The following is a 26,673-nucleotide window of genomic DNA, read 5'->3' as shown; positions in this document are numbered from 1 at the left end:
CACGGAGTGAAGCAGAGAAAACAGGAGTGGGGATTTAAAAGGGGAGGGTGGGCAATTGGCAGCATGGGGGAAGACAGTGGGGAGCAGATCACAGAGTGTCAGGTAGGGTGGGGAGTGCAGGGTGTGTGGACCTAGGTTTTAAGGAGGAGCCATTCCTTGAAGAGGAAGGCCATTAGCTCTTTACTGAACTGTAGAAGTGATGGGGCAGGTCTGATGTTGGCAGGGAGGACGTTCCAGAGCATAGACAGAAGGCCCGTCTTCTGGTTCTTTCCATCCTGCACAGAATTCAAGTCTACACATTTCCTTACTTCTGGCGGATCGCAGGCCTTTGGAGATGCAGAGTGTCTCAGTGAGGTAGCTTGGGGACTTCCGGATACCAGCCTGGTAGATGATGCAACAGGATTTGAAGACAATACGGACTTGCAGTGGGAGTTAGTGCAGTTCAATGAGGGACAGATTGATGTGGTCGAATTTTCAGGGTCCTTTAATGAGTCTTGCTGTAGCATGCAGGACACATTTCAGGGGTGCCAGGTTAGTCACTGGAAGGTCTTCCAAAAGGGCATTGCCACCATCCAGGTGGGAGAGGACCAAGGCTTGGACAGTGGATCTGAAGTTGTTTTCTGGGATGACGGGCTGGATTTTCCGCAGGAGAGAAAGTAGGTGTCGTCTCTCTCAACTCCCATTTAATCTGTGGCATGAGGATACAGTGTTGCTTTACAGGCAGTGTGGACATCTAGACTTTGTTAGTACCATTTCTCTAGGAACTGTTGGGTAAATCAAAAGTGATGCATCTTTTTTCGTTTTTCTATTCCCTAGCTTTCGATACACTTACTAACTTTAATAAACATTTTAACGATGTGGCAGTGTTTTGTTTATTCATAATTAGTGCATAAAAATGCACATTCTTTTAAATGTGGACCATAGAAGAAAACTAAGCATAAAAAACGTACTACATTCCTCATCATCCTTCTAGGAAATGTATAGGTCACTGAACTCAACACACAACTAACTTTCCATTCTCTGACTGTTCTCTCTTTTTTCTATCATATTCTACACTGACACTTCCTCTTCCACCGTTGGCAAAGGAAGTGACCTTATCCAAACCCACAACTAAGTTGAGGAAAAAAGGTAAAGTGCTGGTGTTTACTGGAAGTTTCCAGTGCCATACTGCGGTTGGGGGGAAATCTCTGCCCCACATTTTTGTTTCTCAGAGGTTCCGATTTTGCAATTGTAGGAATGCAGGGCCATACTCCCCCAGGCAGCTACAACCAAGAGTCTGGAAGGCATGACCAGGGTGTAGCAGGCAGAGGGGACAAAGTACCACACCAAGGCTGCAGGCCGTGCCCAGGGGCATAGCCTGACAGCCTACTCCAATCTCAGTTAACACATCAGAGCCCCCTTTCACCAAAGAAGCTGTAGGGCCTATGACAGAAGGAAGAGTTGGGAGGAAGATCCAATTCAGTGCTTGCTGGAGAACCTAGGAGCAGACTCCCTGAAGCCTGGAGAAAGCAAGAGAACGGAAGCTGGATAAGAGGCCTAGGAGGCTGAATTTAGGATTCATGGGGAGGATCTAGGGAAGGTTTAAGCTGAAGACAGAGCTTAAAGGTGGAGAATTAAAGACCAAGAAGAGGCTGGGTGAAGGATAAGATGGTGTACATATAGTGGCTGCTGGTGTTGAGAGGTGAAAAAAGAATTCATAGGAGATAGAGGAAGTTTGTGGAGTTGGTGGAAGAGTTGTTGAAAGAGGTGGAGGAGTGGAAAAACAGGAGGAGGACCCCACATTGAGACCGATTAGAACAAGATTTCAACAAACCCCGAAGCCGGAGCCAATCTGCTTACTGTGATTGGTGTTAAGCAAATGATATAGACCTCACCCTTGATTTATTGAGAACTGGAACATACATACCAATATTATCCATCACATTTGGGAGATGCTAGTTCAGTCCTGGTTTTAACTTTGTGTTCTGGACTTATTTAAAATGGGGAAATCAGGACTACAAGTCCCAGAATGCACAGTTAAAACCAGGACTGGACTACCATTTTTCTAATGGAAGGATGTCATGTATGCTTGAATAACTTTATTTAAAGAATATATCACTGAGAGACATTTTCTTTTGTTAAGATGTCTCAAAAGGCTATCCAAGTTCTGAACAAGGCTCAAAATGTGCACTTGCTACTAGCCATTGGCTAGTGATGATTGACTCTTGGCGAGTTAGAAATTGTGTTCTGTGTATGTGTAGAAATGAGATGGCAAGTAACATTGTGGCTCGCTAGTAGCTTGTGATTTGGACTTTTTACCACTGTTCTGGAGATGAACCATCCAGACAACTTTCCGTTTCATTCAGACCCTTCCAGTTGCGCAATTTGTCTGGTAGCCTTATTGATCCAGGACCACATGACGGTATTCTCAGAAATGGAGGACGTGTAACATAAGCTGTAGATATCATAACATTCCCTTGGTTTCTACACAGTGTGATAAATCCAAGAAGATGGTCCCTTCTCCCCAAGAGGGAGTCACCCCTTTTGGAAGTAGAGAGAGTGGGTAAGCAGCATCCTACTGGAGGGGACAAGACAATCCCAGAAAGGGATTTAAGCCCTTCCCCCAGACAACACATTTATGGGTTTATATAGGATCTAAAGTGTATGAAAATACTCTAACCCCCTTAACCACCACTGCCCATAAATGGGGCCAACCCTCAAGGAAGACAGCTGTCATGACCGCTGCCTCCAAGGAGTCAGACCCAACCCAACATCCTTGGAAGCAGGGTCACAACTTCCATTCCAGGCACCAGCCGGTCCCCACAGGGGCCTTTTGGACCTTGTCCTGGCGCCAGTGGCGCCAGGCTCATAAGGGAACCCAGTCCCGGCACAGGAAGCGCCGGGCTCATATTGAGAGGAATGGTGCTTGGGTGGACCTACCTGCTGCAGACCATGCTGCTCACTTACCTGCAGGATGATATCCTCATCCATTCCTGGCTGGAACTACTTTACCTTCTGGGTGTGGCCAGCACCACTCCCTGGGACTGGATACTGAAACTGTGCTGGAAGCTGGAACTTCTTTCTTGTCTGGGCGAGGCTGTGGAAGGAGACACCTAAGCACTCCAGTGGCCTATTTAAACCACACCCGATCAGTGCAACGTGCTTCGCGTTATTCTGCACTAGCAGCCGGACGCTCACCGTGTCAGCTCCAGAGAATCTTCAGCTTCTGCATCTGTGAACAAGAAATCTTCAGTCTTACCTCCCGGCAGATCAGTCTTCAGTCTTCAGCAGCGTCTGAAAGAGAACAAGGACACCAGGTTAGGACAATACAAAACCAGCGCAGCACTTACCTCGTCCATCGGAGCATTCCGAGGCCGCGTGCCGCACTCTTCATACTCCGGCAATCCTGCGGAAACAAAGGACATTGGTTAGTGAACCTCCGTGATTATTCTGCTCACCTGTGCCACGTAAGCCTCGATCTTCGTCAGGCGCTGTTTGTCCGCACCTGCTAAAACAAGAAGGACATCATTAGGGGCACTGTACGCCATCATTACTCACGTGCCTTCTAGCTGTCATCGGCTTGCCCATTCTCCGGCACGTACCTCGGCGTCCATCTCCACGCCGACAGCTACGGCTACCTGAAAAAAGGGAAAAGAGACATTAAGAAGTGCATTTAACTTCGCATAACATTCTTTTACTTACGTGCCTTCACGAACTCCGGCATTCTTCTCGCTTACCTTAATTACATACCGGACCTGCAATGGCGAGAGACATTTAAGGGGTCATATAAATAAAACTCCATATTCAAGCAATCACCGTTCGTGCAGCTAACGACGGCCTTGCTCCCTGACTTCATCCTCTGCAATCAAGAGGCTGGGCAATTAACCAGTGAAGCAACTGGCATCAGCACCCCTGCACAGACGCAGGATGGAGAGCTCCGCTTTCACCTATATAAGGTGAGCACATTCAGCCTACGAGTAACGTGGGGAGTCCAGGAAAGGGGAAGGTCAGATTGGCCAACCAGACATTCATTAACCCCTTGTTCTCCTACTTGCAGACACCTCACCCTCCAGGTCAAAATTGCGGTGAGGAGAGGGTCTATCCAGGGTGTTACCAGAGGCCTGCGCGTGACCCTAGAAGACACTGAAATCTCCAACCCCGGACCTGCGCCTCCGAGGGATTCAGGTGAGCGTTACAACAATGGGAGAACATCATACCAGCCTACAGGAAGGACTTCCTATAGAGAACCAATCAGTGGAGAGCTTCTGCAACACACACAGAGCTCAAATTGAGCCACCACGCACAGGGGTCGGGAAGCCAAGAGAGAGTGCCTGAAGCAAAAAGTCCCAGAGTGGGAAAGAGGGAGAACCAAGCCACGATGTGGGGAGAGGAGCGAAGTGCCCCAGATTGGGTAAAGAGATACCAGCCAAGAGTGGGGACAGAAACAGAGCCCCAGACTGGGGGAGAAAAAAAGAAACACGCCCCCTTGTGGGGAGAGAACTGAGAAGCCCCAGAACAGAGAAGTAAGTAAGCGTGAATCACAGATTGAGTCGAAAAGAGACAGAAAGGTCCTCCTTTTTAAGGGGGAAGAAGCAAACCGATGAAGGTCTCCAAGGGAAAGAGAAAGACTGAACATCTAAAGGGGTACAGAGAACCTAACAAACCTAAACGGAGATCCAGGACAGCCCTCAAACAGTATATGAGCTATATACCTTGAACTGTGCATCTAGGCAAGGGCCTATGGTGAAGACACGTGTGGGGGTGGTTCACAAGCCAGCAGCCATCGCTTATATTGGGCAAATCCCCAAAAGTGTGCCTTCGTTGTTTGTAGTTTTTCTTTTGAAGAGTAGGATTCGAGACAAAGGAATTCTATTATTGTTCAATGACATCCTGCCAAGCTGCCATTGGTCCATTTTTTGATTAGACTAGGGCTAGGAATCACTGGTTTAGGGATAGATTAGGCTTCTTTCCTTTGACGACAGAACAAACATGTGAAAAATCATGCCTCATTGTCCGCCTCCTGAATCTGACCTACCACATCAGGGACTTCAGTGTGAGGAGATCACCAGGTTGAGTTTTCCCAAAGTTTGTTCATGACAGCAGATAGCCCATTTCCTGTTGAGCATTTTCACGCACTAGGGTGCAGATTGCCTTGGGTTTGTTGGTTCACGATTTCAATGCTTGAAGGCAATTCAGAGTGCCTGCCAGGTTATTTACTTAGGAATGTGTGTTTTTTGCTGGATTTGAGGTGGATTACATTTTCTTAAAATGTGCTTATTGGGAAGTCCTTGGAAAATGCTATGTTGTCTTGAGGGGTTGTGGTTGGCATCAGTGAAAAGTCTTTCATTCAGGTGGATGGCCCTAGGAGCATGGCCATGTTAGGCAGTCAATCCTATGGATACTGCAAACCCTAAATTGAGTGTGGTAGGGTACCAAGGAGGTGTCTCCTGTTTTTTTCATTAGGTCGAAGTTGTGCTGTTCGAGTAACTGATGGAGAATGTTGTGATGAGGTCTCAACCTGTTGAGCAAGGTGGCTTTGTTGACATGAGGTCAGCGATTAGTTAAAAGGTGGCTATTTGTGCAGTTAGTGGAAATAAACGTGTGGGAGTTCATGCAGGAAAGGTATGTCCATTCTTAGAGGATACATGCTCAGAGAGACTTGTGGACAACTGAGTCCGCCCTCGGGCTTTCTTGTGCAATCAACTTGATTAATGCTGTAACTTGCGGGTAAATATTTTTCAAGGATGTTGTTAGAGGGTGGTGCAAAATCAGGTCACTGTGATACACATGGTATGGAGAGTGAGGGGTGAGTTCAACAATATCTGTGACTCAAGAGACTGCAGTGTGTGTGTTCATAAGCATTTGTTTGCTGCTTAGTGAATGGGTGAGGATGAGTGGGGCATCAATGAGGTTATGTGGATTTTGGTTGTTTTGGCTGTGAATGTGTGGCAAGATTTTGCATGCCTTTGTGAAGACGGGAAAGGACACAGATTAAGTAATGCACAGAGAACACGTTAAATTAGTTGTGATAAAGCAGGGTTTCTGTCCCTTGACCCTTAGAGGCCTCAACAGGGTAAAGCAGTTGTTCCCCTCCTGGTCTTCTGGCCTTCATTTGCCCAGCCATGGATGCCCATAGCACTTTAGTTAAGTGGCATGATGGTGTTGGGTGGTCTTGTTTGAGCTGTAAGGGGAGCTCAGACCCCGTGGGATCCTTTTTACACAGATGGTGGTTACTTGACCTTGATGAGGACTAAACCTTAAATGACTGAAGAGCAGGCATTCTATTCATGACTTTGCTGGTGTACTGGGAGAGTTTTACGACTTGGAGAAGAGCCAGGTGTTACTCCTGGGCTTTTCATGCATGTCCCACAGCTATGCAATTGTTTATTCAATGTTAGATGAATAGATGGGCAAGGACAGAAGTCGTTGGCAAACAGTAGAAATTAGTAGACCAGTGTTATGACTGTTCAAGCGCAGAAGACTGCTGATCACCTACAACTTGGTGTTGAGGACGACAACCACTCAAGGTGAGTGCTACAAAGAATTATAGCTTGGTGTCTGCTAACTGTTTAACACAGTTACTGGCCTGGATGTCATGCAGTACTGTATTTTGGCAAACAGATTAAATGTTCTGGTTTTGGTGCACAATTAACATCCTACTACATACCTCAGTGGGAGACCCTCTGCTTCTATGATTAAGCAGCTGGATAAGAAGAATCCACATTTCCTTGACACACATGCAGGGATAGTGATGTATAGTCAGGGCATCAGACAATCTGACCTGAGCAAAAAGAGAATAAAATGAGAAATAAAGTGGAGGATTTTATGTAGTGCAAAAAGACATCCTGTTGTACTTTTCTCACAGTTTTCTTTTTAAATGCCTACTACATGCAAAAGATCGCACATTCGTTAAAATGAGATGTGTGGACATTGATGCAGGTATGTCAATATTTTCCCCCCCCCACCAACAGTAATACATAAAATATGATCAATCTCAATTGAAAGCGTCAAATTCAAGTGGTGTTCTTGCAAGTTCAGGGGCTTATGTAAAAGAAGAAATGCTCAGAAAAACTCCAAGATTGCATATCTACATACACTGCACTGGAGTTCTATAAGGCTATGTCAAATGAACTTACCTTCGTGAACCTGGTGACTGACAAAGTGATGAGATCGCAGAGAAGGCCAGCACAGTGATCTTCAAACAGGCTCACATTGGTCAGGTTTTCACCAGTCAGATTCATAAACTGGTGAGCATACACAACTTGCTCTAAAACATAATACACAAGATTTGAAAATTAACAGAGTGGCCCGAGTAGAGAAAGGCAGAGGAGAGAAACAATATGTAATCTACAGACAGGACGGCCAAGCCAGAACTGGTGCTGGTGTTTGGTCACGGGTAAACATACAAAAACAAAGGTAAACGAACAATCCATTTTCAGAAGAGAAAATATTGTGTATGTAACACAAGCTTTTCCAGAATAAGTGATTTTCTTTTAATAAGCATACACAAAATAGTATGCACCATTTTTTTATGTGAAATTTATGTGGAAAATCCAGAAATTCAGTGGTCTTGGAAAAAATGTGGCCAGTATAGTGAATGTATTTCACTATACTGGCCACATTTTTTCCAAGACTACACTGAATTTTTGGATTGTTAAAGTAATTGTAGACTCTTTGAAGTCATGGAGGTGGCACATTCCGGACCAGTCTAGAATGACTGAAACCTATGTCCTACCGGAAGACATGCAGTGTCTGTTAGACTGCAGATGTTAGCCAATGGAATATTCATGCTTAGTAATGTGGAGCTTTCAACTCCAAGGTCATGTGCAGATGAGCATCAAGTTGACTTTGTATCAATATAACCATAATTGCTCGTAGCCAGTGATAAACAGACATGAATGTTCATAAGTTAACACTTGTGTGAAATCGATCTAGGAGCACTCTTAGCAGCTGTGGAATTTCCACTGGACATGACAAAGGATTCTGAATTGCACGACACTTAATTAGAACTGCTGAATTGTCAAAATGCTAGTATTCACAGCTGTGACACAGCTCTGATTTTGTAACACCTCATTCTTCTTAAAGGCAGGCAAAAAAACCTATTCAGCATAAAAATCTTCAAGTACAAACACATATATTTAACAATTTCCACAAAACATACAAATGGCCTCATCACAAGTTGGGCAGTATCCCCGGTGGTATTACTGGCAGGGCCATTAGCGTTACCGCCAAACCCCCCGCTCTATTAGGGCTGTATCACGGGTTTGGCTGAATGGCAAGTAATCATTCCCCTTTGGGCCCATTCAGAAATTCACCATTTCTCATTGGGCCTAATGGGGAATTTTCAGCACTGCTACTGCCAGCCGTGGTATTAGCGCGCAGTAAAACCTGTGATTTGGCGGACCCTTAAATGCGGCGGTAAAAGCATTACCCCCGCATTTAAGGGTTACCGACAAACTCGTGATGACTCCCAATGTATAAAAAGTTGTATTGCTGATTATTCTAAAATATTTTTATAAAAGAAAATATGTTGGTGTTTTATTTGATATATTACAGATTATAAGATCAGTTATTCAATAAATCCATAAAAAAGGATAAAACTTACTATAGCAACCACACTATCCTAGTCCCAAAATATCTTCACATAATTGCGGAGTGAAAATCATTCCAGCGAGGAGAGCATTGCTCGCAGCCTGGCACAGGTATCCAAAATTTGTCAACGCTACATAAAAACAAAAATAAGTTGCCCAAGTGAAAACACTTTCATTTATCACCTTCTTTACAGTTGTCTGTTTCAAGGCCCTCATTCTCTGCAGCCATGCCCCATGTACAGATTGTGCTGTTGCAAATTAAACATGGGACCATGTAGGCCATCTACGGAACTTCGTGGCCTCACCTAGGCGACCAATCTCAGCTTCCCTTAAAACTGGTCTCAAGTATGTGTGTCTCCGATTTAAAGTCGCTGGGGAGATCAACAAGAAGTGTGTTATGGTTTCACTTACTGCCCCACACATGGGGAGACCCGTGTCATTCCATGATTTTGTAAAAGATGCTATTGGCAATGTCCCCAACCTCATACCACCATATGAAAGATCACTGTATGTTTGCCTGATTTTGTCAAGATAAGTTTTAAACCCAGGTGCCATTCCAAGCACAAAATAATCTGGCCCCAATTTAAGAGTTGATGCTTTCACCACCAGTTGCTCCCTTACTCTTACTTTAGCATCTTTTTTCAGTCTCATGGTTGACAGTCTTCAAACAGTGTACTGGTCCTTTGAGGCAACTATGGGCTATAGACAATCTAAATATCATCAAATGTGCAATCAACGGGTGACCAGCTTCATATTCCTGAATGCTCAGATTACACAAAGGCTATGTAGTCCCAATTTTCACTTTACCAGTATATTCTCAGTTTGAAAAACGCACTATAACTCAGTTTGCAAAATACAAGTTTGACAATCAAATATACTTTGCTTGACCAGCAGAGCATGCTTCCAGTTTGACTAACCTATAGTACCTCCAATTCCAACTCACCTTTTCTCTGCCTCCCTCTCAAATTTTCTCTAGGGGTCCTTGGCAAGAGTAACATCACCCATCTTCTCCTCCCACCTCAAATGTAATATGTTCTCATCCTCTCATATCTGCTCCCCCAATCTCCTTTCTGACATTTCTTACCACCTCCTTTCCCTTGCTCTATACCCAGCTACGTCCTGCACTCGCTCTCAAACCCCTTTGCCCCTCTTTCAGAATGGTGGGAACTTTTTTTGGGCACTGGATATGCCCCACACACCGATGGGTCTTTCTATGCGTGAGTATTTAAACCTGTAGGTGATAAGAAATGTGGCATTAGATTAGGTTACCAGGACTTTGCGACCTGGTTCATTTGTCATTTTTGATATCTCATGCACATTCAGTCTGCTATCGAGCGCAGCTGCTCTGACCGATAGTGTTGGGGTAAGCACTTCCCCCAGACCACTCGGGCAAATCGTTGCAAGGACCATTGGCATCATTAAGGCTTTGTACTGCGTGTCATGATTTTGTACAAGGGGAATGCAATGTGTAACGCTTGCGAGCGTCATTTACCTTATGCCTGTGGCAAGGGGGTGTAGTCTGGGAATCCCCTGGGTACAGACAAACAGCAGGCTGCAAAACCCAGACTTCATAGCTCTCATCCACAGCCCGGGAACTTCATCACAGTGCCCTGTTTTCTAATTAACATGGCAGCTCTATGATTGCCAGAGGCATACTTACAGTATTTGACTGCTGATGAATGCACGGATTTGATCTGGTTTCCTACCCAGAATCACAGCCATCAATGCTGACCATTGTTTTGCATAATCCCAGACAGTTTGTACCCACTTTTGCATTCAGGGATCCGTTCCCTTGCTACCACTATGGAGGTACTGTCCAGCTTTGAGCAAAAGGATGGCTTGTGTCTTTCATTATCCCCAGGTGTTGGGCAATATCAACTAAACAGCATAGGTCCTTAAACATGTCACGTGCCCAGAGGTCACATAATCCACATCTGCCAAGTTGGGATCAGGCAGAGCGATCATTGAGATCTGCCCATCCAGCTCTGCAGACCTCGGCTGCACCCTGGGCTCTGTTTTTATCATGCTCTGCTTCCCAGGGCTGGGGGTGAGCGATCACACTTTCTTTTTCGGCTGCTGAGTGATTACTTCCCGACTCCAATCCATGCTCCATACCAGTAATCCTGGACCCAGTGTGCACTGATCAAATGCTCTCATGCGCAGTAAGGAAGCATGGCTAGAGCCACAGTTTATGAAAGCACCATCTTGTCTTAGAGTAAAGCATGGATTCTGAGGCACATTTTCTTAGATGTAGCCCTTTTGAAGGGGAGCCATGTCCGAAGCCAATAGGTTCATAATGTTCGCCCCGGTTTTAACGCCTTTTGCAATAATGCAATTTGGCATCCGGGATTGCGAGAGGTCTGGGGATCCTCGTTGTACAACCTCCAAAGGTTGCATCATGGAGCAGGTAGTTTCCCCCTGACGCGCAGAGTTCCCCAGTTCTCCCTGGTAGCCTGAAAAAAGGAGTTGAGCTCACGTATAGGTTACTCTTGATGAGAGGGGTCCCACCTCATATAAAAAGGAACCTTACAGCAGACCCCCTGAAAAGGTAAGATTAATTGATATTCTCGCCACCTATGGCCCATTCCAGGAAGAGACACTCAATTTAACCTGATAAAGCCACTGAACCCTTAACTCAGGAGTGGCATCTGCTCTTCTAGATGCAAGTTTCATTCACTAGAGTGGTCATGTTTTTAAGAGGGCTACAGAAGACTGGTGCAAGCGTGTTTCAGTCACTGAACCTATATCCGAGTGCTTCAAACATGAGCGAGGTACAAGACATGGGTGCCAACTGTTGTGCTTTTGTTTTCTCTTTCTAAAGAAACCACAGTCTGCATTTGTTGTGCAAAACATGAAGACAAAAGCATTAACGTGTACTACCAAAAAAGAACTACCTCCGTTTAAGATGTAGATTTACAGACAGATTCCATGAACATTTTCTGCTATTAATAGTGAATTAAGGATTTTTTTTGGAGACAAGTCAGCACTGAATATCAACAGTAGTACATTTTGCTGTTCTCTCAGAAATTACCATTTGGGACATCAAGCTACTTCAACTCAGTTGAAGGCTTCTTGGAGCAAGTTATCTTAGCCCAAATGCCTCCCAAGACGTGCATGAATTGATGCATACTTATCAAATAAAGATCATTCCCTTGCTGGAAGAGTGAGTGCTGCACTTGATTTTGCAGAAAATCACCATGATGGGCAGGAATTCTATGGTGAAGGTGTTTAATGTTTCAAATTCAATGTTTAAAATTATTGAAGTGTTGAAAACCCACTTAAGGGCATAGTGCAACAATATAGAATCAAAAATCAGAACTTAAAACACACAATTTAGTAGGCAAGGAAAACGTTGGTCTAGCAATGGGTCCAGGTTGGGACAAGCTAGCTGTCGATCTTAATGCAGCCAGCTGGCCATTCCAGATTCCCAGAACCATGCTCAAAATGTGCAATCCCAGCATCGGATGAAATAATCTAGGCACAGAGGTTCACATGCCCCGAGGATCCAAGGTTGGATCAGTCCTGCAAAACCTTCCAAACAAAACATTTCCCACAAACCATGAATGAATGTGCAATATTCAGGGCTATGTACTGTAGGAGTGCTGTGATCCTCAGAGTCAATAACTTTGATAACTGGGGGTCAGATTCTCACAACTGAGGGTAGTCACCCGGAATGGTGCCTCTTCCCGGTGTTTGCGGAGTCACTGGTCGGTACATCTAGCAACCAACTTAAGTCAGCGTCCCAGTCTGATCCGGTGCCACTGTCTTTGATGAAGGATATATCCTCTGAACTGTGGAGCGAGATTACCCAGGCAATTAATATGTCCTGCCAGTATGGCCACATTCCTCTGGAATTTAGCTACTGTGATCCCACTGCTTAAGAAGCCTTCTTTGGATCCCTCACTTACTTTGCAATTTCGTCCAATTTCGCTTTTGTCCTTTTCTATAAAACTCCTAGAGGCCCTGATCTCCCCACTCCCGTCATCTTTTGTGGAGTCTTCAGAGATCTTTGCCCCGTCCAGTCGGGTTTCCGGCCTGGCCGGGTAACAGAGTGTGTCCTGGAGTCAGTCCAGGACAACATGGCTAGGTTGGTCGATGCTGGGGGTGTGGGGCCCTCATTTTTACTCAACCTGTCAGCGGCATTTGAAACCATGGACCACCCTACCCTGCTGACCAGCCTAGCCCAGGCCAGTATTTTAAGTGCTGGCCTGGTTCACCTCGTTCCTGGCAGAGAGGCCAAATACTCTTGCTTCCTCCTTTTCTTTCACTTCCCAGTTCTTTCCTGTGGTGTTCCTCAGGGCTCCGCCCTGTCTCTCCTCTTTAAAATCTACATTCGGCCACTTGTGTCTATCATCCATTCCTTTGGCATCAGGTGATATGATAGTTTATTTATATAGCACCTATAAACAATGTGTTTCAAAGCGCTTGCTACTCTTATGCCGACACTCTGATCCTGATCCGGCAAGACCTTGAGCAGGCTGAGATGGCGTTGTGCCTTCGTCAGTGCCTATCTGCCGTGGGGGATTGGATGAACCACAACTGGTTGAATCTTAATGGAGACAAGACGGAGGTTATGGTGGTGAGTGCTCCCCTGATCCTTCTCTCTGGGTGTCCTCTTTCTGGTTGTCTTTGTTGGGTCCTCTCCCTGTTACCATGGTTAAGAATCTGGGAGTTGTGGTTTCGTCTGCTCCTTCTATGAACCATCAGGTATCATCCGTGTGTAAAGCTGGACGTTTTCATCAGAAACTTCTGCGAAAGGTGCCCCCCCCCCCCTTATACCTTTGAAACTTAGGCCACCAGTGCTGGCTGCTTTGTTTTTGAGTCAGACTATTGCAACTCATTCCATCTTGCCCAGCCTAAGGGTCTTGTCCAGCGGCTGCGCGCTTGCAAAATCTGTCCGCCCGTGCGGCCACGGGATCCCCTTATGGGGATCATATTACTCCAGTCTTGTGTGCCCTAAACTGGCTACCCGTTGCCCAGAGAATTTAATTTAAAGCACTTTGTCTGGTTCATCGTGCCCTTCATGATCAAGGGGCCGAATACCTATGGGTCAAATTTGTCCGCTATCTCCCTAAACGGGCGCTTCGCTCCCTGTCCGCCGGTCTATGTGTGTCATCTTTCAGTCGTACGCGTATTGGAGATCGGACCTTCTCAGTGACAGCAGCTCTCTCTAACCATCTACAGTTCAGGAAGACCCTGAAGGCATAGGTTTTCTAGAACGGAATGTCCAGTCCGCTTTTGTGCTTTCCTAGCACCAAGATACCTATGGGTGACCGTGCGCTTTACAAGATTTCTTAACATAACATAACCCAACCTGTCCCCCACTCCTCAAGTGACCAAACAGGCTGTCCGATTTAAGCAGGCAATGGGAGGGGTCATCAGGTCTATGGCTATGTTCAGAGTTAGACCAATTAGATTGTACTATGGTAAAGCAGCTTTGGTTGCTAGATTTGGGATGGAACTGTGGGGTTATTCAAATACTAGCCCCATCGAACCAGTGGAGAACCACTTCTTTAAGAAAATGTTGGACCTGCCGTCATCCGCTCTGAACTTTGGAGTACATATGGAACTGGGTTGTAGGCTAATTGGTCTCCCTGCAGCCTGTTCTCCATTGGCTCAGGCTATGGGGTAATGAGAGAGCAACTCTTACCCATGAGTTGATGAATGTTATGATCATCAACGAATCTTGTGCACATTAAGAAACAAATGATGGCTCTGAACATATCACACACTTGTTTCCTCCTCTAAATTGGCTCTCCTGTGCTGAAATAAAATTGTGGGCCAGCCGTTTTCATGAACATGCTGGGGTTAGCAGAGAAAGTATGGAGATGTTGACATCCAAGAACAGAGGGCTCGTGACCATTATGCCCCAGACACACAAGTACTTTTTGTGGGCGGAATTCCAGTGAACCATATCCTCTTAACTAGGGCACGGTTTGACTGCATTCTCCTACAGATGGTGGTGGCAGCCTGGTCTGGGTAGAGTGCTAATCAGTCTTGCCCTGTGTATGATGCTCCATAGGAGGACCTTGTCCTAAAGAATGTTGTCTGGTTTGGGATTACCCAGACGTCTGAAAGGACCCAGGGTGACATTTTCACATATGATTTCTCTCAATTAGGTGATTTGTCAACATTTGACAGTAATCCGTTACACAAATTCACATTAAGCAATCATTTTTGTAGTCTTCGATTAGTTTTTTCATAAAAGATGAAGCTTTTATTCTGTTGCAGACAAAGGCAGTTTCATGGTGTCCAATGCATTTCAGTCGTGTAGACCATCTTCAAGGACCAATTTCTATGGGAAATAATCAAATGTATTCTGACATGTCATGACATACCTTGTTTTTTCTATGTCTTCTAGGAGTATCATTCCTATTATAGCATCCTCATCCTGTTGTCCTGAGGGGAGGCATTAATACAAAGGGACTCATCAGTTTCTAAGCATAGTTTCTTGTTCTGTTAGCGAACTTGGGTAGGATTAGGGTTAAAAAGTAGTGGAGGAAGGAAAACTGGCCAACAGGGGGCACACGGATGAACAGCTCCTCCATGTGAGCTCCGTTCCATGGTCCCTGAGGAGTGGATTGAGCCCCCACCACAGGCCCCCCCCCGCGGATACAGCCATCACGAACCGACAGTGTAATGAACTGTGATTAAATCGTGTGAAAACCCGAAAGAAATCTCACCAGGATTTCATGAGAAAACCGCCTGGACCAGAGTGACTACGCCGCAGCAGCTGGCCCCACGTGTGCTGCGCCAACCCTGGACTACAACGGTATCCAGTGGCCTGTGACGTGACTCTTGAGGTCCAACTGGCGCTGTACCCCCCCACCACAGCGCTGAATACCCTGAACGCGGAGGAGAAGCGGACAGGATACACCGCCGGAGACGCAGAACCCAAGCAGCGCCTCCACTACTCCGAGACCCAGGCGTCAAAGCAGAACGGACGTGCGGCGCACCAAACACGGCCTCCGACGCAGGTGAGAGCCCCGTGGAGCGAGACCCAAGCCCTGCGCCACGAATCGGAGACGACCCTGAGGACACGAGACGAGCAGCACCTGCCCGCTCCTCCTCCTCCTCCTCCTCCTCCTCCTCCTCCTCCTCCTCCCTGCACCGGGCCACACTACACTCCCCTCCCCTCCGATCCCAGCTCGAGTTGACTGGAGAACCTGGGGAGTACCCAGCGCAGCATGTGCACGAGATGGGACTTCCATAGGCAGCGTGGACATGCTACAGCCACCCCCCACCCCGTGCACCTCCACCCCAAAGATGTTGATCCCACAGAGGACGAAATTAAAACGCACCCCCCAGCGAGTCACAACAGCGCGAGCACAGCGCACAGACTTTCATCTCAAGCTACAGAGGCCCAAAAGGAGATACAAGCAGCAGATCAACCGCCTCAACTTGAAGGCACCTAATTTGCATAATGGGAATCCCTGAGCCAAAATATAGCTGAAATCTATCATACAGGAAAACCTACCCACTCATAACGACAGAGGACAAGAGTAAAGCAAAGAGTGGGAACAGATCATGTGAAGCTAGTTCAAACTCCTGGAATCATTTGCAGTAGAGAGGACGACACCGGCCCCTAAGTGAGCCCGGAATCCAGCACGAGAAATGTGGGGGTAACCCAAGAAATGCCACAAGCAACGGCCGTGCAGCACGCATGTACCAACCCGCAGCATCTCCCATTGAACAGAACCTTACGCATGGCCTAACAACCTCCCCAACACGCCCCCAGGGCAACAGAGGTGCCCCAAAATAAGACTTGGTGCCTTAGAAAGTGACAACGCCGCCAACTCGCATACAACCAGCAGAGAACCTCCAAATTGATTGAAACAACTAGGAGAGAGAAAACGGAAGAAAGCAGAAAGCTCACACAAAGTGATTGCGAGCAGTCCAGGTATACCGCCTAATCCACCAAAGGCGGTCAACTGAATAGAACCACCTGAAACCTGGGCGCCCGAACCACCAATATAAACCAACAGCCACACCCCAACACACTCAAGCTAAAAGACTGCTGAGGCTGCACGCTACCTCATCCACCTACAACAACAATTTGTTTGCGGACCACAGAACCGGCCCCCCAGGCTGCACCTGTCACGAGCACCTGAGAATGTTGGGCCCCCACTGAAGGGGCATGTGCCCTCTTCTCCAAGCACGAAAGATAGGTACCCCCCGTTGCCTCCACTTGAAACCTCAGACTTAGGCCGAGGCCCAGAGAACTCCAGCGGCCGAACCTATCCACAACACACGTATATGGACAAAAAAGAAAGACTTGCACTGTACAGGTACTCTCCCAGCACTCGTCAAGACAACTCCCCTGTGGCCTACAGGATGGCAGCCACGGAAACCCAAATGACTGCGACCAAAGCCGACATTACTGACCTCTTGAATGAAATCAAAGGCATGAGAGCTGACATAGGCGCCAACGTGGCTAAAATAACGCAAAGGATAGACAAGATGGAAGAGAGAATAGAGGCAGTTGAGCACAATCAGACCTCTTACCACGCTGGAATCCCAAACAGACCAACGGATTGCACACATCGAAAACAGAGCGGAAGAAACTCGCATGAGAATGGACGATTTGGAAAAATCGAGAAAGACGCAACAACTTCTGCCTCTTTGGCATCCCGGAGAAAGAAGGAGAATCAGAACAAGACCTAAAAAGAACACTCAACACTCTCATGAAGCAACTGCTTGAAGACGATTCCATAGATGAACCGAAACTGGACCGAATACATAGAGCAGGCGGAACAGCGAGAGGACAGAGAACGGTGCTAGCCTGGTTCCATAATTAAACTGACAAATCCAGAGTGCTGGAGAAGGCTAAGCGAAACACACAGATCCCCCTTGACGAAGTTAGGATCTCAATCTTTCAAGACCTGTCGCCACTCACATTATCCATTAGAAGGAAATGCGCCCCCCTCACACGATGGCTGAAAGAAAAAGGAGTAAGATACAGATGGGGATACCCCTTTTCACTAACCTTTGAATGGGAAGGAAACGCAATCAAACCAAAGACTGAAAAAGACATCCGGAATTGCATGACCGACCTAATGGGGGACACCAAAGGAGATCCGAACCAAGAAGGAAGAGACGAAGATAACGCACAAAGACGCAGAGGACCGAGGCGAAGACGAATCCAAGGCTCAAGGAAGTACAGATGGATGAACACATCCCCAGAACCCGAGGGATGATCCCGGACCTGGTCTGTATGCAGTACACCTCACGGTATGCAGTTATTTAAAGGGTTGGTCATCAGGAGGGGTGAACAATAGACCAAATACTAGTGAAAAGTTGACATCTCAAAAATGACTTAAAGTAACAATGGCAGTTTTAAGGAACTTTAAACAAAGAAGAAAAGGGGTGGGAACACTGACGCAGGGGGCTCAATGGTTAAGAGGTGTCAGGTTTCCTTCCCCTATTCGGGCTATTTTCCCTTATTCAAGTTTCTTTCCCATTATTTCTCTTTTATTATCCTTTTTTAGATTAGCCTTGTGTGAGTGGGAAGTTTTCTATTGTAGTTGGTTTGGCCTTAACTTCCCGATTCAGAATCCTGGTTCTGACCCAAGGCAAAATGGAGTTTCACAGTGACAGCTCTGATTGGTTAGAAAACACTGCAGAACAACAATGAACGTTCTAAACTGTCACTCTTTGCCTTTCATCATCTAAGCCCCAGCTGAGAGGACGTGTGTAGTGACTGCTCCTGCTTAAGACTTGGGCCTGGTGGATTTTATCCTTCAGGCACTAGCAGTTGAGCGGCTACTTTCTTGGGGTTTTCAGGAGAAGTTCTCAGCTGTCAGGAATGCGATTTGAAGACAGGAAACTCTGAAGATCTTTAGGAAATCGTTCTGGAGATAAGTGACTGTTTACAGATTGTTAGACTGCCGCTCTGTTTATCTTAAAGACATTTAAGTGAGAACTCGTAAAATGTTTTCTTTGAATTTATATTTTGAACTGTTTGAGTGCGCTTAAAATTAAGCGCGAGGTTAACGGGTGAACGCTATTTGTTAAACACGTACTACGTGTAATCTGAAACTAACCGTTGAACCTTTGCGCGTGCGAAAATTTTTTAACGTCTTTGATTCCTCGCGAGTGAAAATAGCGCGTGTGTTTTCAAGCGCGTTGTTTCGGCGTGAGAATTCAATTGCGCGTGCGCGTGTGCTTCCTGGCGAGAGAATTCAACTGCGCGTGTGAGTTCCAGCACGTGTGCTTCCTAGCGCGAGAATCTGTTCGCCGCGTGAGAACTCTATTGCGCGTGTGTTTACCAGCGTGTGTGCTTTTTAACGCGAGAACCTGACCACGTGTGAACTCTTTGGCACGAGGGTTATAAAGCACGTGTGAATAGGCGCGGGAGTTCAACAGCGCGTGTGAATACTAGCGCGTGTGTTTTCTGCGCGAGAATCCGTTTGCGCGTGAATTCTGCTTTGCGTGCGTTTACAAGCGCATGTGTTTTCTGCGCGTGGACGTTTCTTACAGTGCGCGTGTTCTTCAGCGCGGGAAGTTTTCAACATGCGAATCTTCAGCATTGAGATCATCTGCGTGTGTGCTTTGCACGGGTTTCTTCAAGAATTCTCAAACTATTGAATTGTAAAAAGGTTTTGGAAACTAAAGAAAAGTTTGAAAGAAAAAGAAAGAAAATATTAAAGACAATTTAACTGGACAATTAGTGAACTTTGGAAAAAGGCAAAGAGCAAAACTTTCCAGGTTTGCCCAAAATAAAAAGTTGCTGTGAATTTCAAGAGACTCAAGTAAGAGATTTTCAGCTTCTTTACAAGCTTCTCTAAGAAATTAAAAGAGAAGAACCAGGTATGATTCTTACTTATTAGTTAAGGATTTAAAGTCTTTCCAACTGTAAAGGTTAAGTAAGTAATAAAAGGATTTGTATCTGATTTTCTTGTATCCTCTGCAGGTTCAGCTTTGGTTAGCCTTGACGCAGTCGGCCTGGTGTTGTTATGTTATCCACTTCCCCCTTTCCCTTTGGGGTGTAGTTTGCAGAGCTGAATTAATATCTAGTTCTGGGAATTACATTTCATGGGGATTGTCGGGGGTTCAGCAGCTTCTGCGGACACAGGACCTCTCAGCCTGACAGAATGAAAGACCAATAATTTAGTCCGCCCAAGCTGTCATGAACCCCGACGAATCCATGGAGGCGTTAGGATCTTTGATCAGGGAGTTACGGGAGGAGTTGAAAATATCTCGTGATGAAAATGCTTTACTTAGTCAAAAGGTGGATGACTTGAGTGTTAAAGTAATACAAATTCAACAGAGGGGAGAAAGGAGAGAGGATGAGGCTTCAGGGGGTGCTGGTTCTCCACCTGAGTTAGAAAGGGAAGGTGGAGATCGATTACCACAAATACAACGGGCCCCTCCAGTGGCAGAAGGGGTAAGGAGTTTCATTATGCCAGTTCCTTTGGCGGCTCCAGAACGTTATCATGGGGACCCCAAGAGGTTTAGGGTGTTTTTGACGCAAAGTGGATTACATTTTATGAGTAGACCAGAGATCTTTCCCACGGATGCATCTAAGATAACTTTTACGTTGTCCTATCTTTCTGGGGAGGCATCTGCTTGGCTGGGTTGCTGGTGAGTCAAAAGAGTACGGTTTTAGGAAATTACACCAGTTTTTTAGAGATATTCCGAAAGATGTTTGATAGAAGACAGTTATCTCTGGAAGTGGATGGTGAACTTTTAGAACTAAAACAAGGTAATAGAGATTTGATCGCTTATATAACACAATTTAAGTCCCTTGTGTTAGAAAGCAGGTGGCCCGAGGATAAACAGGCCTCGTTGTTTTATCAGGGCCTTAGAGATGAGTTAAAGGATGCATTGTCAGGAGAGGTTGAGCGCCCTTCTACTTGTGAAGCTCTGATTGATTTGGTTATTCAATTAGACTTTCGTTTGAGTGAAAGGAAGGCAGAGAGGCGACAGTCAGAGTGACGTAAAGTCTCTAGTTAGAGTGGATAGATCTAAAGTAGAGAGTAGATCAAAGGGAATAATCCACCTCCCAGGGTCCGAAGTCCTTTAACTATGGAACAAAGGGCTAGGAGGAGAGAACAATCTGTTTATATTGTGGAAGAGGTGGGCACTTTAGGGAATTGTCCTTACACTCCCAAGAACACTTCTACTTCAGCGGCCAAGGTACAACAGATCGCCAATACTGTGCAGACAGCTGTTCACCATATAACCGTAAATGTATCCTTGTTTCTTGAGTTGGAGTGTAAAGGAAATGGTCCCGTTATGCTTGACTCAGGTGCCACCGGGAATTTCATGGATTGGGGTCTGGCAAATTCTTTGGGAATTCCAATTCTTCAGAAAGAGGTTGTAGAGCAAGTTAGGGCTGTTGATGGTACGTCTCTATCTTCTGGTCCCATTACTCACAGAACTGGTTCTTTAATTTTGGAGTTAACAGGAGGTCACAGAGAGATAATTTCTTTCGAGTTAATTGATGCTCCTTTGTTAAAGATTATTTTGGGTATGCCTTGGCTTACTCTCCATAATCCTTTGATTGATTGGAGTGCTAGGACAATTGACATGCAGTCAGATTTCTGTAAAGAGAATTGCTTTTCAGGAAGTCTCTTTGAGGAAGATGTCAAACAAAGTAATTCAGTGTCTAGCTTTCTGGCTGAGACTGGAATTGGATGTCATGATGTGGGAGCTGTAGTGGGTCAACTTCCCGAGTTACAAAGATTTTTGGGACGTATTTGATGAGAAAGTGGCAGGAGAATTACCACCCCATAGGCCCTTTGATTGTAAAATTGAGCTGGAGCCAGGAACAATTTTGCCTAGTAGTAGAGTATATGCTCTTACAGAGAAAGAGAATGATTATTTAAAAGAATATTTAACGGAAAACTTGGCCAAAGGGTTTATTCGTCACTCTAAGTCGCCAGCGGCCTCTCCTTTATTTTTTGTACCAAAACCGGATGGAACACTTCGAACTTGCATAGATTATCGAGCAGTTAACAGAGTCACTGTTAAGAACCGGTATCCTCTTCCTCTCATCTCGGAAATCCTTAATCAAATACAAGGAGCAAATATTTTCTCTAAATTAGATTTGAGAGGAGCTTACCATCTTGTGCGTGTGCAGGAAGGGGACGAATGGAAGACAGCGTTTAAGACCAGGTTTGGGCTGTATGAATACCAAGTTATGCCATTCGGTTTATGCAATGCTCCAGCAGCTTTCCAATTTTTTATTGACTAGGTTTTTAGAGAATTCCTGGATATTTTTGTTGTCGTGTATATCGATGACATTTTGATTTTCTCTTCTGACCTGGATCAACATCAGAAACATGTTCGCTTAGTCTTACAAAAGTTGTGAGAAAACCATTTGTTTGCCAAATTGGAAAAAAGTCAATTCAATACAGATTCTGTGGAGTTTTTAGGTTTTATAATTTCACCTAAGGGTTTAGAAATGAATCCTAAAAAGGTTCAAGCAGTTCTTGAATGGCCCACTCCTACTAAGGTTAAGGAAATACAAAGTTTTTTAGGGTTTGCCAATTTTTATAGGAGATTTATCGAAGGTTTTTCTCAGCTGGTTGCTCCTATAACGAGACTTTTGAAAAAAGGAGTGAAATTTGACTGGGACCTTGAAGCAGAAAAAGCTTTTCAAGAGTTAAAAGAAAAATTTACTTCTAGTCCGATTCTAATTCATCCTGATCTCTCTAAACCTTTTTTTGTGGAGGCGGACGCTTCAAATTTAGCGTTGGAGGCGGTGCTTTCTCAAAGGCATGAAACTACTGGTCAACTACATCCAGTTGCATTCTTTTCTAGAAAGTTTTCTGCTGCTGAAGTGAACTTTACAATTGCAGATCGTGAACTGTTAGCAATAAAGTCCGCTTTTGAAGAATGGAGGCATTTTCTGAAAGGGGCAAGACATACGGTAACGGTTCTTACTGATCATCGAAATGTATTGTTTTTAAAATCTGCAAGAACCTTGTCTCCACGACAACTTCGTTGGTCCTTATTCTTTGCCGATTATGATTTCGTTGTGACCTTTAAACCTGGAAGTCTGAACAAAAAAGCTGATGCCTTATCTCGCCAATTTCCTGGTAGTGAGGAGAGAGAGGTTCTGGAGCCAGAACCTCTAATTGCTCCAGAACGTTTTTTGTTAGCCGGAGCCATTAAAGGAATGGATTTTTTGAACGAAGTTCGCCAGAATATGTCCTTGCAGAAGATGGAGGAGTGGGTGAGACTGGATCCAGCCAGAAGTTTGAAAGACGGTCTTCCATTTTTTGATAACAAGCTTTATTTACCTACTGAAGAGTTAAGAGAAAAGGTTTTGAGAAATTGTCATGAATCCATTTTATCAGGACATCCTGGTTTCAGAAAAACTCTGGAGTTGGTTCGAAGGAACTTTTGGTGGGAAAACATTTGCCAAGACACATTGAACTTTGTTAAAACATATGTAGTCTGTGCACAAGCAAAAAGTCAAGTTGGGAAGCCGCATGGTTTATTGGAGCCGTTACCTGTTCCTCCTCGTCCTTGGCACACTATTTCTATGGATTTCATTGTTGATCTCCCTCAAGATAAGGGTTGTACTACCATTCTTGTTGTGGTGGATCTCCTTACTAAAGAAGTGCATTTTTTACCAATGGAGGGAGAGGTTGCCGCGGAAAAACTGGCTCATAGTTTCTTGCAAGGTGTGGTTAGACTACGTGGACTCCCAAGTCAAGTTATCTCTGATGGGGGATCTCAATTTATTTCAAAATTTTGGAGGGCCTTCTGTAGGAAGCTCGGGGTAGACGTTAGTTTAACTTCTGGGTATCATCCGGAGACTAATGGACAAGTGGAGAGAGTAAATCAGGAATTGGAGATTTTTTTAAGGTGTTACTTACAAGCTGGAGAGGAATGGGTGGATTTGGTATGGTTGGCAGAATTCTCTTACAACAATTGTGGTAAAGATGCTACTTCTATGTCCCCTTTCTTTTTGGGTCGTGGGTTTCATCCTCGCTTTCTGAGTTTTGAGGGGTTGGAGGTTTCCGGGAATCCTAGAGTGGAAGATCGTTTGCTGGTAATGAAGAATAACTTGGATAGAGCAAAAAAGGTGCTGGGAGAAAACAAGTTGAAATATAAAAGGTGCGCTGATTTGAGAAGGAAGGCTGGTCCTGAATAGAAGGTGGGAGACTAAGTTTGGCTTTCTACCCGGTACCTAAAAATTAAGGGGAAGAATAAATTCAGTCCACGATTTGTAGGCCCATTCGAGGTAGAGAGAATCATCAACCCTGTGGCAGTACGATTGGAATTACCCAAGCATTTGAAGGTTCATCCTACTTTCCATGTTAGCCTTTTAAAACCAGTTTGTTCAGGAACTAGATTTAGAACACCACCTTCCCCTGTGATTTTGGAGGATTCATCTGAGGAATTTGTGGTTAAACAAATTTTGGATTCTAGGAGAGTGAGGGGAAGGTTGCAGTATTTAATTGATTGGGAGGGATATGGACCTGAAGAACGATCTTGGGAAGATTCAGTTGATGTATATGCTCCCCGTTTAGTCGCTAGGTTTCATGCTAAAAATCCACATAAGGTAGGCCCAGGGACTGGGCATTAGGAGGGGGGTACTGTCAGGTTTCCTTCCCCCATTCAGGCTATTTTCCCTTATTCAAGTTTCTTTCCAATTATTTCTCTTTTATTATCATTTTTTAGATTAGCCTTATGTGGGTGGGAAGTTTTCTATTGTAGTTGGTTTGGCCTTAACTTCCTGATTCAGAATCCTGGTTCTGACCCAAGGCAAAATGGAGTTTCACGGTGACAGCTCTGATTGGTTAGAAAACACTGCAGAACAACAATGAACATTCTAAACTGTCACTCTTTGCCTTTCATCATCTAAGCCCCAGCTGAGAGGACGTGTGTAGTGGCTGCTCCTGCTTAAGACTTGGGCCTGGTGGATTTTATCCTTCAGGCACTAGCAGTTGAGCGGCTACTTTCTTGGGGGTTTCAGGAGAAGTTCTCAGCTGTCAGGAATGCGATTTGAAGACAGGAAACTCTGAAGATCTTTAGGAAATCGTTCTGGAGATAAGTGACTTTGTTTACAGATTGTTAGACTGCCGCTCTGTTTATCTTATAGACATTTAAGTGAGAACTCGTAAAATGTTTTCTTTGAATTTATATTTAGAACTGTTTGAGTGCGCTTTAAATTAAGCGCGAGGTTAACGGGTGAACGCTATTTGTTAAACATGTACTACGTGTAATCTGAAACTAACCGTTGAACCTTTGCGAACATTTTTTAACATCTTTGATTCCTCGCGAGTGAAAATAGCACGTGTTTTCAAGCGCGTTGTTTCGGCGTGAGAATTCAATTGCGCGTGTGCTTCCTGCGAGAGAATTCAACTGCGCGTGTGAGTTACAGCGCATGTGCTTCCTAGCACGAGAATCTGTTCGCCGCGTGAGAACTCTATTGCGCGTGTGTTTTCTGCGCGTGAACTCAATTGCGCATGTGATTACCAGCGCGTGTGCTTTTTAACGTGAGAACCTGACCGTGTGTGAACTCTTTGGCGCGAGGGTTATAAAGCGCGTGTGAATAGGCGCGGGAGTTCAACAGCACGTGTGAATACTAGCACGTGTGTTTTCTGCGCGAGAATCCGTTTGCGCGTGAATTCTGCTTCGCGTGTGTTTACAAGCGCGTGTGTTTTCTGCGCGTGGATTTTCTTACAGTGCGCGTGTTCTTCAGCGCGGGAGGGTTTTCAACGTGCGAATCTTCAGCATTGAGATCATCTGCGTGTGTGCTTTGCACGTGTTTCTTCAAGAATTCTCAAACTCTATTGAATTGTAAAAAGGTTTTGGAAACTAAAGAAAAGTTTGAAAGAAAAAGAAAGAAAATATTAAAGACAATTTAACTGGACAATTAGTGAACTTTGGAAAAAGGCAAAGAGCAAAACTTTCCAGATTTGCCCAAAATAGGAAGTTGCTGTGAATTTCAAGAGACGAGAGAGAGATTTTCAGCTTCTTTACAGGCTTCTCTAAGAAATTAAAAGAGAAGAACCAGGTATGATTCTTACTTATTAGTTAAGGATTTAAAGTCTTTCCAACTCTAAAGGTTAAGTAAGTAATAAAAGGATTTGTATCTGCTTTTCTTGTATCCTCTGCAGGTTCAGCTTTGGTTAGCCTTGACGAAGTCAGCCTGGTGTTATGTTATCCACTTCCCCCTTTCCCTTTCCCTTTCGGGTGTAGTTTGCAGAGCTGAATTAATATCTAGTACTGGGAATTACATTTCAGGGGGATTGTCGGGGGTTCAGCAGCTTCCGCGGACACAGGACCTCTCAGCCTGACAAGAGGTTTCCAAACGATGGGACCATGGCAACTTTGGTCCCCACTGGTGGTTCGATTCCAGCTAGCCATGATGGGATGATGGGAGCGCTGGCTCGGACGCCACAGGAAGTTTGGGGGGAGGCGGAAGGGAGGGGGAAGTTCTAACAGACACACAGTGCCAGGTAAACATGCAAGTGATAATCTTTGTAACCAAAAAAGAAAAACATTTAGCAACGTCCCACATAAACACACAACTCTTTACGGATACATGATGGCAATGGCCTCTGAGATGACAAGGGGTCCTCCCACAAAAAATCCGTACACTCAATGTTAAGGGGCTTTACTCCCCTATGAAACGGTCAATGGTGCAGAGAGAGTTCAGAAGATCAGGGATAGATGTGCTCCTCCTACAGGAGACGAAATATGCTTGGGGTGATGAACGAAAAGTGATACAAACCAGACAAGGAAAAGTAAACTGGGGTTCTGGCCCTTTGAAAAAAGCAAGAGTTGGGATACTGATCAAAAAAGGGATAGACTAAGGTTTCCAAGACATGGATAGATGTGGAGGTGAGAGCCTAAATGTTGGTTGGGAACATGGGAGGTCTGAAAGTTACATTGGCTAATCTACGCCCCAAATCCCAAACAAATTGTGTTCCTACAACGCGCAATATCAAAAATAATGCTCGAAGCTAGTAATTGGGGGTGATTTCAACCTATGGGCTGACGCCAAAAGAGACGGGCAATCGTCAGCCCCAGACCCCACAGAGCCAGCAGATGACGGTAGAAAAGCTGTCACAGAAATGATGTATACAAATAGACTACTGGACATATGGCGGACTCTACACCAGATACAAGGGGCTTC

At 45.2% G+C, this 26,673-nt stretch overlaps 1 protein-coding gene across 1 annotated transcript in view; it reads right to left on the bottom strand.

Annotated features, from left to right (window-relative positions):
• The window catches only part of MMS22L (MMS22 like, DNA repair protein), a 1,233,593-nt gene that overhangs the window by 986,285 nt on the left and 220,635 nt on the right, over positions 1–26,673 (bottom strand). Inside the window, exons 7-8 of the mRNA XM_069606412.1 lie at positions 7,116–7,246; positions 6,647–6,760 (exon numbers count right to left, since the gene is read on the bottom strand). Of these exons, the coding sequence (XP_069462513.1) occupies positions 6,647–6,760; positions 7,116–7,246 (245 nt within the window). The remainder of the gene's footprint in view (positions 1–6,646; positions 6,761–7,115; positions 7,247–26,673) is intronic.

This window comes from Ambystoma mexicanum, chromosome 4p (assembly GCF_040938575.1).
Source record: "Ambystoma mexicanum isolate Mex_15411 chromosome 4p, UKY_AmexF1_1, whole genome shotgun sequence".
NCBI classification, from domain to species: Eukaryota; Metazoa; Chordata; class Amphibia; order Caudata; family Ambystomatidae; genus Ambystoma; species Ambystoma mexicanum.
Note: the sequence above shows the minus strand (reverse complement) of the source record. Positions and strands in the feature narration are given on the sequence as shown.